This window comes from Mauremys reevesii, linkage group 5 (assembly GCF_016161935.1).
Source record: "Mauremys reevesii isolate NIE-2019 linkage group 5, ASM1616193v1, whole genome shotgun sequence".
In the NCBI taxonomy this organism is placed as follows: domain Eukaryota; kingdom Metazoa; phylum Chordata; order Testudines; family Geoemydidae; genus Mauremys; species Mauremys reevesii.
In genome coordinates, this window is record NC_052627.1 from 55,057,562 (window position 1) to 55,069,796 (window position 12,235).

At 39.4% G+C, this 12,235-nt stretch overlaps 1 protein-coding gene across 3 annotated transcripts in view; it reads right to left on the bottom strand.

The window, feature by feature from the left end:
- Positions 1-1,053: 1,053 nt before the first annotated feature.
- Positions 1,054-12,235, bottom strand: part of ZNF827 (zinc finger protein 827) — a 127,473-nt gene continuing 116,291 nt past the window's right edge. For 2 of the 3 annotated variants that reach the window (XM_039540924.1, XM_039540922.1), the window contains 3 exons: positions 8,364-8,555; positions 8,094-8,271; positions 1,054-2,924 (listed from right to left, as the gene is read on the bottom strand). In XM_039540924.1, coding sequence (XP_039396858.1) covers positions 2,117-2,924; positions 8,094-8,271; positions 8,364-8,555 — 1,178 coding nt within the window. In that variant the 3' untranslated portion in view covers positions 1,054-2,116. Of the gene's footprint in view, positions 2,925-8,084; positions 8,272-8,363; positions 8,556-12,235 lie in introns of all 3 variants that reach the window. The other variant, XM_039540923.1, reaches the window with a different exon arrangement.

Genomic DNA, 12,235 nt, shown 5'->3' on the forward strand with positions numbered 1-12,235 from the left:
CAATATTTTAACATGTATTAAAAGGTGTGGAAACTTACAAATGAGCTTAATGACTTAATGTCTTAGGTCCTGGCTCCGGAAAGCATTTCACCATATGCTTAACTTTAAGTACAACAGAACTTAAGAATATGTTTAAAGTTAAATATATGACTAAAAGTCTTCCTTGAACAAGGAAGCTTTCCTGAATTGGGGCCTCACTTTGGTGCAGTCCTAGACAGCAGGCCTGATTCAGAGCCACTGAAGTTGTTAGGAGTCTCCCCACTGACTTCAAGGAGATGTGGATTAGACCCTTAACCCTGTGTGTGAGAGGATGCTTTCAGATAGGGAAGATGTGGGGGTAGAAAATTAAATCTGATTAGGGCCACTTCTTTTAAAGCTTGATTGGGGGAAACCCTGATGAACACATGATGAAACAAAGATCTAGCCCAAATGCCAATACCATGGAAAACAATAACACAATAAGAAAGCATTCTTGTACATCCACTAATTTTAAGAGAGAAATAATTGTTAAAGGTTCAATACTTTATACTTCAAATTTCAATAGAAAGACTCTTTTACTCCTGACCTTTCTGTTTGTTTTGCACTGGAAACTGTTATCTTAAGACATAGAGATCTATTAACATGCAGCCAACATTTTTTCCTCTCTCTTTAAGATCACTGTTTGCTTTTTAAGATTAACAAAGGTTATACAACCAATCCACTTTTGCTTCTTACTGCAATAAAGTGCTACATATAAATTTGTCATTTTAATGACCACAAAGTAAGAGCATTAAATAAGTATAAAGTTAGCCTTCTAGCAGTGTACACTCTATCAGCCATTAACAAAAAGGAATAAAATAGTACTAATAACATGGAGGATAATATTGATAGGACCACGTAATTTGCAGATACAACCAAAAAGTTGAGGGTATAAAAAGAGAACTGTATGATTAAACAGCACCTTTTCATATCTTTCTCTTTCAAAGAAGTTGCCGGTACCTTTTCAAACATACAATCTGATATTACTTCATCCTGTAAAAGAAATGTTTTCTTCCTTTTTTTTTTTTTTTTTTTTTTTGCAAGTGAGGAACAAACTAGTGCAAGACTAAAGCACTGTGCAAAACTGCCTTTTTTAGTCTGAGCATTTATACCCAGAATTTATCCATATCCTGTTTTTTTAATCCCCTTTGCTGGATTTAACCACCATAGAATTCTAGTTATACAAGTTGTTCCTGCAAACTAAAGGTAACCACTGCATTAATACAGTATAGATATATCTATATATATATGCCCTTTTAAAACAAAAGATGTACACTATGGGCCAGACTCTGATCTTAGTTACACCAGTGTAACAGTAAAGGATCTGGCCCTGTGAATGTGTGTATATATAATGCACACACTACAGGCATGTATATGTATACACACACACACACACCCACCCCAATTTCACACACTCATTTTACAGTGCTGAAAGTAATTTCTTCCAGATCTGTTCCACCTTAATCCTCAAATCTTTACAACTGATGATCTGAGGACAAGGCACCAAACACACTATAGAAAACTGCAAACAGCACTGAGCCAATATACCAATCCTCACTGAACCAAGCATTGCTCTTCTTAACAATCACAGAGTTACAAAATTCTAAAATGAAAAGGAGGGTTGGGGGAGGCAGAAGGAAGGAGGAAAGTAAATGAAAAGGGAATTTTTAAAAAATAATTATTAAATAAGCCAATACAAAGGATGTGCAAAAGCAATGTCATGGCACACTACAGACAGGTTCTCTTTCACACATTCGCACTCACACACAAACCAAAAATAAAACGCATCAATATGTAATCTTACAAGTGCTGATTGCCATTAAGGACACTCTTGTTCAGCTTAACAAGACAAAATTGTTTCTTAGATAAGAGTATTGGGAACATGCCTCTGAAGGTAGAAGTATGCAGTAGGTTCACCTCTCTGAAGATTTAATAAAGCAGCTTTCAGGTCAATGCAATAAGTATACACACAGAGCCATTTTCTAAATCTTACTAATGATATATAGTACAAGTGTTCATACCTCTTCAGTCTAGGTTTTGCAGCAATGTATACCTGCTGGGTTTGTTGGGGTATTTTTGGTACAGAATGTAACTGTCCTCAGACAGTTTCTGCCCTTTCTGTTAGTCCAAGGTAGGCGAGGAAGGAGTGTTTAGGTGAGGTGCCACCTAGAGGTGCAGTCTGAGGTCTGGGTGGATGGAATGTGAGATCAAAGTGGTTCTTGGGGAAAAACATTGTTAAGGGAATGAGATGGGCAAAATCAGAGTTCCAGTATTTATCAAAGCACAAAGAGGTGCCATTTATGGCCAAGGCCTTCATTCCCAAGTTTGGCTCTGCTCCACTGCTGTGTGCAGCTGACATGGCCACCGTTTGCAGAGCCTGGGAGGCAGACATGACTGAGAGGGGTGACAAGAGGTTCCTAGAGCTATTGACTGTTAGGAGAGGGCTGGCTTGCTTAGAGGTTGAATACTGGCCCTTCTTCTCTTCTTCGGGGCAGTCCCCATTCTGGTGCTTCTTCACGTGGCGGCTGAAGACAAAAGGGTGGGTGGTCTTGAACAGGCACTCATCACAGCTGAAAGTCTGGCGTGGAGCATGCTTCAGTTTCTTGTGCAAGTTGAGATTGTCTTTGCGTTTGCAGCTGTAGCTGCACTGGTCACAGTGAAAAGGGCGCTCCCCAGTGTGGACACGCACATGCTCTATCAGCTTGTTGGCTGTCTTTGAAAGATAGCCACACTGGTCACACTTGTAATGGTTGCCAAGACGATGTTCCCGGATGTGCATTTCTAGCTCCAGCTGATTTGCTTTCACTGTCTGGCAGATCCGACACTTGTACTCCATCTTGTAGTGGGTCTTCAGGTGGCATTCCATTGCTGCAGGGCGATTAGTGGAGTAAATGCAGAATGGGCACCTATCAAAAGAACAAAACCAAAGAAAAGACCGACAGTCAGTTCTGAATAGAAATTTTTCACCTTTTTCTACCCATTGATATTCTTGATTTAGCTTCTCATTCAATCCATTTGAGTCTAAATATAGGGCAAACAAAATTATTTTTCAGTTCATTTTAGTATATTTTGCTGCTCTTAGCCTATGCCTCTAGAATAAAAATGTAAGAGCAGGATGATTTACTACAGCAGGGCTAACTTAATCCTAGGAAAACACTGATTCATCCCACAAAAGTGCATGTCTAATCTTACTTTATCTCTTAATGGAAAGGGAGTTTGTGCAGAAATGTATGAATGTCCACTTGTGTAAAGTAAGAATAAACTTGCCATGCACAAAACCAAACACATACAGAAAGAGAATGTGGGGAATTCCTTTAAAATAGCTTTCAAGGATAAACTGACAGTGTACCAAAAGAAACAACAGAAAGTTGGTTTGTTAGTGGGAAGTTCAGTCAGTACCTACTCTGTTTACCACACAAACGAAAAGGGAACTTACTAGTAACTGTAGCTTTTTTTCAAGTAGATTGTACTGATCTCCACTCCTGGCACTGAAGACAAAACTCAGTGCAGAACACACTGAAGTCAGTAACTACTGGCACCAAGGGTATGCTCCCTTGTGAAACTGAATGCCACAGCTCCACTCCCTTCACTTCCTTCCACTTACTCAAAATCTTTGATAAAAGGACTAAAAAGAAGTGGGGTAGAAGGTAGGTCTATACAATCTATGCAAAGAACTACAATTTCTGGTAAGTAAGCTATCTCATTTGCATAGTATCTGTAATTGGGAAATTAATTAGCAGCATTAACTCAAAAGAGATGGGTAAAAGTGGCTGGCAGTGTTTGCCTGAAATACTCCTCCTTGTTGGCAGATCTTGATACTGCTGGGGAAAATTGAGTGGGTTCTGCTGACTCATTGAAGCAAGTGACTCATTAGTCCACCTGGATATTAGGGAGGTGATGGTGGTTCACTATAAAGGGAGGATCTAGGTTGTGGGCTGAGTAAATCAGGAGAGAGGAACAACCCTATGTGGCTGAAGGTTGGTTTAAACATTGCGATAGTTAATTTCTTCATCAATAAAACCAAACCAAAGAAAGTGGGTGAGTTTTGACTCTATTTAGCATGTGTACTGTATTTGAGAGGAGGCTGGAGAAGGTAGCTGTTTGCAGTGGCTCTGAAGTATATTAATTAAATAAAGATTGCAGAACTGTTCTCCCAAACTTGTCTTAGATCTACCTGCCAAGCTAAAAAGAGTAATGCTAAGTAAAAGTATGACTAGAGCTCCAGTTAGCAGCCTTACAGATACACAGAAAATGTATTCCATTTAGGACAATCTCTGAGCAGATACCATCTCTCCCATAGACTTGTTACATCTACAATAAAAAATCTAGGAGGCATACACAAGTTTAATTTTATCTAACCAAGTCACCTTTAAACATAGGGGAGGAAGATGATGACTAACAAAAGGACAGATGGATAGTAGCAACCAATCAATATTCTTGGTCCATAAAAATATGCTGATCCAAAAAAGCAGCCTTGCAATGACGATGCCAAAGCAATTAACTTCACTAGAACCAAGGATTCTGATGTCAAGGCAGCACTCATACTTACCTCTCTTGGTGCTGACTTCTCTTTGGATCAGAATCTTAAGATTTCTTTCTGGATAAAAACTGGAGGAATAATGGTTTTCCTCATCTTTCACTCCATCCTTGGTGTTGAACAGGAAGCAGAAAAGTACAAACCTATTTGATATTTAGATCTCTTTGGGTTTCTTCAGAACAAAGCTTTTTATCAGATTCAGCTCTCAACTTGCCTCTACATTGTGTAACTGAAGAAGGACAAGGAGATAACTTAGCTGGACTGCCAGAGCTAGCCTGATGTATGCAGTATGTAGCTTGTCTCTCTCACTATCAGAAGTTGGTCCAATAAAAGATATTACCTCGCCCACCTCATATGTCAGAGCTAACCTGAGAAACCTTCAAAGCTCCTTACATCAGGAACACTTAAGTCAAGATTCACGGTCTTTCCTGGCACAGAGAATAGATTCAGCATAGATTACACCCAGGGACAAAAGGCAACTGGTATGTGCAGCCGAGACAGATGTCGTGTTCTTGCAAGATGCATACTATCTAAATCTGGTTTTCTTCCCAGATTCAGTCATCACATCAGAATCAAATACAGACCCCTGACTGATGGAACTATTGAGCTTGATACAAGAGTTTGATTGGCAGATGGAACCACTCCACCAAAATGCGCAATGCACAGATTTAGCTAAACTAAAAATGGTTTACCTTACTGCTAATGAAAACTAAACCAGAAAAGTATTAATGTAACATTTACAATACACTAACATTAATTTGGTCAACAAATACAACAAAAGGAGGGATGCAGGGAGTGCTGGTGTGTTGAACCTTACTCACGGTTGAAACAGTTCTAACCTTACTGCCTGAAGTGGCTGGAACAAACAGAGGAATGGGACGTGAGTCCTCATATAACATCTCATTGAATGTTTAGCTCCAGGAGGGAGCATGCATGCATACCCAACAGTCACTGTTTGCCTGAGCATTCCAGCTTTGACACAAAGGTTCGTGTGCACTCTAGAAATAGGGGTCTATACAGACAATTCTCAAAGGACAACGCTTATTTCTTAAAACTAATGAAGGTTTCTTAAAAGGAAGATTGGTAAAAGGAACAGACAAATTGCAATTTAATGCAGTAACCCATGCCCAACTCAGACACACCTACATAAATCTGTACTTTTCCTGGACAATTCTGAAACTCTTTCAATGTCCTCAGCTATGCACAAAAATTGTATTATCTACATTATGAACAGGAAATACAGCACAAGTAGTTCTATCACAGAAAATTAATTTAGACACTGTTACATTGTAAGGACATTTCTGTGACCACTGCTTGGTCTCCCAATTGCAGCTTAGGCAAAGACAAAGGTTTTTTTCTGACTCATTACCAATATCTTTTCAAGCAAGTTAATCCACTTTAATGGTTAAAGAAAATGCTGTTTTAGCAGAGGATACGAGGATATTTTGAAAGTACCGTATATACTCGTTCATAAGCCAATTTTTTTTAGTAAAAAAGGGAAGCACCAGAGAAGGTGGTCGGCTTATGAACAGGTATAGAGAGGGAGAGGTGGGACACAGCCCCTCCCCACAACAGAGGGAGCAAGGAGAGGCAGCACAGCCAAAAACGAAGAGGCGGGGCCAGAGTCGCTCCGCTTCTGGCCAGGCTGCTCTCCTCCCAGCCTCCAAAGCAGCTGCAGCTCCGGGGCTGGCAGGCTGCAGCTGTGCCCCAGGGCCCCACACACCAGAGCAGGCTATGGTCGCGCCGCTTGGCCCCACCCCCCAGAGCAGGCTGCGGCCGTGCTGCCCAGCCCAGCCCGCTGGAACATGCCCAGCCTGCCGGAGCAGCTCCAGCCAGGCCAGAGACATCCTCCCCTGGCCCTCCCCAGATAAGGTGGGATGGGATGGGAGGAGGAGAGTGTGGGGGTCCCCAGCTAGGGGTTGGGTCATGTGGGGGGGGGGTGGTCACAGGGGTTACTCCCCTGACTCCCAGCTTCTCTTCCCCGCAAAAATTTCCCCACCAGTTGCTGTCCCGGCCCGTCGGGGTAAGCAGCTGGTGCGCTGGGACACTTTGGTTACTTAGGTTTATCTCCGTGCCTGCAGTCGCTTGCGGTAAACAAACCAACTTAGCCCACCAGCGGCTTATCCTGATGGCCTGGGAGCCAAAGTTTGCTGACCCCTGAATTATAGGGTCGGCTTATGAACGTTTCATAAAAATTTTCCATTTTTATTTATCCATCTTGTGGAGGTCGGCTTATAAACGAACCAGCTTATAATTGAGTATATACAGTATTTGTTAGTGGTCACCTTATAATTTATAAATTAATTATTAAAGCCTGTGACTAGCCTATAATTTAAAAACAATATTGTAATCTAAGAAATGACTGAGGGAACATGTATACAAATGTACAGCTAAACTACTTCCTTCCTTGTTACATTTACAGATTCTGTATTTTTACAACAGAGAACACAAAATTAATAATATGGAACAAAAAATACTGACACATCAATGTATTCAATACTCATGCAGCTAGAGAGGACAACAAAAATTACCCAGAACTGAAAAGATATTTGGAGAGGGAAAAAAACCAAACCAAAACACTGGAGAATATCTGCTTATGTTATTCACCTGCATTTGTAATAAGGACATTTCTTCAGGTATTAACAGGGAAAAAAACAGGGGCTCTGTGTATTCACTATGAGAACATCACTTCTTCCCACTCCCCCAAAAAAACCTTTAAAAAGGAACAAAAATTAGGGATACAGAGTCTTGGGATACAAAAATCTTTTCTACTTTGAAAACAAAAACTGGTTTCTGGTGAAGATTGTCTTTGCATTAGGAACTGAAAAAGGCTGTACGTAATTGGGAAAGTTAGAATGACTTTATACTTTGTTTCATAAACAAAAGCTTGCAGACTGTATCTGAGCTAGCCTCAGGGTAAAAGCCTTTGGTTTTTAGATTATTTTTCTTTTTCACTTTTCCTTTGAAAGGCAGGCTGCAAACTAAGTGGAATAATTTTGTCACCCATTACATTTGTGGCATCCACTGACCACTGCTTTCAAACCCAGTGGTTGGTTCTAAACTATCCTTTGCCATGATACCTACAATATACTTGGCAACAATTAGGCTGCTGGTGTGTGAGACCACAGCCTACCATCATGTCCAACACTGGTTCATTGTTTCTTTGTACTCCTCTGTCTGTCTTGTCTTTCTCCAGTTGTTGTCTCTTGTCTTATATTTAGATTGTAAGCTCTGTGGGGCAGGGACTGTGTTTGTACAATGCCTACTACTTCCATGACTAGTGCTTTTAGGCACTCTAGTAACACACATAATAAATAAATACATACATAAATAAATAATAATAATAATATAATAAACAAACTACATTCAACCAAGAGGGCTGGGGCTATGTTACCCAATTAAAGATAAAGATGGTAGCCCTGACTTTGGATCATCAGACATTAACTAACCCCTTCTAAATTACTTCCTTTATTACCTATCCCCACACAGTATTGGAGATGCTTAACACAGTAAAAGTTTGTGTACTTGCTTTCCTTACTTGAGCCCACCGGTGGGGACAGTGTGGCATTTCTTGTGCTCCAATAATTGCTCAGGTGTCTTCATGAACTTATGGCACACGTCACACTCAAACATCCGTGTAATCAGGTGGATTTGCAAATGGCGCTCAAACATGTTTTTTGTTTTGCAGACAAAGTTACAGAAAACACATTCAAAACCTGAAAAATGAAAATACGGACACATATTACACAAGTTCCATCCAGTTCCCTTGCTTGGAAGAAAGGAGTCTGTCTGTTTAACCAGCTTTTACCTTTCTCCGATTTCTCTTCAGTGTTCAATAAGGTCTGGCTACCAGGCACTACGGAAATTACTAGTAGGTTGTTTGAACCCTTGGTTTTTTGGGTAACATCTGCATCTTCTTTGCTATTGGCAGAATCACTAAGTGCTGACAGAGATGATGAAGAAGGGCTGTTTGATTCACTGGGTGTTTTCCGCTCTTCACCTGAAAAACAAGAATAAAGTCCACTTGCTCATTAGTATAAGGGGAAAAACTCAACCTCTGTGATAGATTTCCAGTTATCCTATCCTATGTATTCATAGGTTCAAAAATTGACTTGTGTTAAAAAGAGAAGCAAAGTTATTTTGAACTCATAGGTGAGCTTGTTTAGTATAAATCAATTTGTTCTTAAGCATCATGGCTACATTGCCTCCCTTCTGCAGGGTGTCTACATATTAAGATAAGCACCTTTCCATTTCCAGAAGTGCTTAGGTGTCTTACTCCCATTGATTTCATCTTCATCTTTAGGTGCCTAAATATCTGTCAAAATCCGGTCCTCTCTGCTTAGGTGCTAGTGCACTTAAAACTAAAAGTACCATTGTCATCTACTACATAGCACAACAAACTACATTTGAGATAAATTTGGGTTGTTGACAGCTGTGTAATAGTTTGTGTTATAAAGATGGAGTTTATAGAAGACTTCCATGTTGCTGGATGCATGAAGTTAGTAGTCTTCTCTTAAGGATTGGTTATCATTAGAATCTTTTAATGAGGAAAAACTAATTTTAGGAAAAAGCAAACACACACACAGACTTCACCCAACTGGATATAGAGTTTGAATCAGTCAGGGATTCCATGTGTGTACAATAAGCACATAACATTCCAAAGGGCGCCAATTCAGAAGAGCAATACATGCTAGCTAAGTATGGAGATTAGGTTGTCTAGATCAGGGGTCAGCAACCTTTCAGAAGTGACGTGCCGAGTCTTCATTTATTCACTCTAATTTAAGGTTTCAAGTGCCGGTAATACATTTTAACTTTTTTAGAAGGTCTCTTTCTATAAGTCTATAATATATAACTAAACTATTGTAGTATGTAAAGTAAATGAGGTTTTTAAAATGTTTAAGAAGCTTCATTTAAAATTAAATTAAAATGCAGAGCCCCCCAGACCAGTGGCCAGGACCTGGGAAGTGTTGAGTGCCACTGAAAATCAGTTTGCGTGCCGCCTTCGGCACGCGTGCCATAGGTTGCCTACCTCTGGTCTAGATGTTATAGCATTGGACTGGGAGCAAGGAGGATTTGGGTAATAATCTGCAATGAACCTTATTTGGCAATAGGCAAATTATTGGACCTGTCTATGCCTCAGTCTAATCAATTGCATAAAAAGCAGAACCTAACTAAAATCCTAATCCTATGTATGCGATAAGTTTTCTTAACTAAAGTCTGTACCCTGCAAACAGTAATGGACAGGCTTAACTCTAAACAGATGAGTAGTTTCATTAAGTCAGAGTCAGGTTAAATATGAGGATCAGAGTTTGCTCAATCAGCAGCTAAATAGCTGAATTCAATATGATGAATGGAAAATATTTTTTAAGATTAAGAGTCATCAGAAGACAACAAAATACACAAATATTTGTAAAACTGGATTTGATATCCAATACTTGAAATATTTAAAACAAAAAATCAAAGAACCAGACAGAAAAACTCATGGTTTGGTCCTGTCCAAAGTTTTATTCTTTGCCTTTTCAACTGCTTTATTATCTTTTATATCTGTCTAAAACAAACTGTTCAATTTCACCATTGTTTCTCTTAGGGATAAAATGGTGATTCCATTTAACTGGAAATCATGCCCAGAATAAAGCACATCTGTGTAAAATGAAGGCCTTCTTCACATCTGTGCCATGAGCATCACTTACTGAACCCAAAACAGAAAGTTCAAAGCACAATGACTCCATAAAGAAATGTGCTTCATTTTCACACAGAACAAAGACCTGCAGAATGCAGAGATGCCAAATTCTGACTCTTGGATACGCACTCTGGAAACATAATTTACAGATGAGAGCTGAAATTATTTTTTAAACCAGACTATGTTAGAGAGGCTATCCTTAGGGTGTGAGTTTCCCCTGAAACCCTGCCACATTTAAATTCACTAGGAGACTCCTCTCCAGCTTCGCCCAGTACAGATTAAGTTTTTGATGAAATGCTGCAGTGATTGTCCATAAAATATATAACTACAAATAAGTACCTGTAACCAGTGTTTACAGAGAACAGTTAGAGATGCATATGGATTCATAAGGCAATTTCTGAGTTTGCATTTCTTAAGTTCCACAAAGGTTTGCAGAAACACCAAGTTGGATTTGTTTTATGGGCTTCATTTTAAAAAATGGAAGCCCCTGGTTCTCATACAAAAATGCAGGTGTAATTTGTCATCTGCATATTGCAGAAATGATATGCACAAATTGGGCAAATATGCCAAAATGGCTAATTACCTACCTATCTGCATTTACCCGAACCTATTTGCACACCGGTCTTGGGCCTCAAGTTTTTAAAATATGGGTCCAAATGGCTACAGTATTATTGGAAACATAGAGGAAGTGGGGGAAGGAAGACGTGAAAGAGTGAAAACTTGCTCTGTGGGTCATTGATCTACTTAGAGAACAAAAATGTGTTAACAGAGGCATTTCCTAATTCTGACTCTAAAATTATATGAGCTTTTAACACAAAGACTACTGCACAGGATAGATGATTCCAGAAGGTACAGAAGCATATAAATCTCCAAAAAGTCTTTGCTGATGTCTAAACTGAGAATGCAACACTCCTACCATTTCTGACATCAGCAGTAAAGCCCTAGGAATAAATGCAGGCTTATATAGAAGAATAATGGATACAAGCAAAGTTACTTGTGCTTACCGCATGCATATATTTTAAATACAGCTTTTCAATATTTAACATTTTTAAAGTATATTTTTCAGCATTGGACACAGCACACTAGGAACTCATCTCCCACTAATTAATGAATGTTTCACACATCACTCATGTAGAGCTAAAACTGTACACCTTACGGGTTGTCTGGTCAGAACAGTGAGTGTTTGAAGGCACCTTCTTCATCAACAATATATGTGCTTTCAGCATACTTTCAAGTCACAGTGTTTAATTTCACCGACAAAGGCTCCAATCCTTAAGACACTAGAATGGGACTCAGCAGATCTGGATTCAATTCCCAGCTCTGCTACAGACTTTCCATGTGACCTTGGATGACAATCTCCACTTGCCTCATCTGTAAAAGGGGGATAATTATAAGGGTTTTGTGACGATAAATTCATAATGTTTGTGAGGTGTTCAGATACTATGGAGATGGGAATCATATCAGTACTTTGCACTAGCACAGAACCCTCTGTGGACTTTCACTGACTTAATGCAACTACAGAAATATGAAGTGCATCTATTTGCAAGTTGAGGGGAAAAAAATCCAATGTTATTCCTCATAGAACTGCAAAGCCAATACAGTGATGGAAGAGACAGCTGAATTCAATTCTCCCTAATATAACTGTCTACAAAATTGTCAGCTAGTTTCTGACGACAAAATCCTTATGACGGGTGATACTGAGAGAGAAATTAAGAGTTTTCTAATTTTCCTCTCCTTACATTATGCCAGGCTTCATTAGTTGGAATAAACATATGTGGTTTATTTGAAAATTGTCATTAATCAGAGGTAATGTAGAAGTTCTTTTCTTCTGCTGGTAAGTGAACAGAACCAGAGAAACACAGAAGTCAAAATCACGACCTGTTCAATTATTTAATATGATGTCGGGACAGTAAAACAACAGCTGATCAGAGCTCTAGCAACAAAGTTTCCAGACATACAGACTGGGGAGTGGGGAACAAACTCCAAATATTGGCACAACT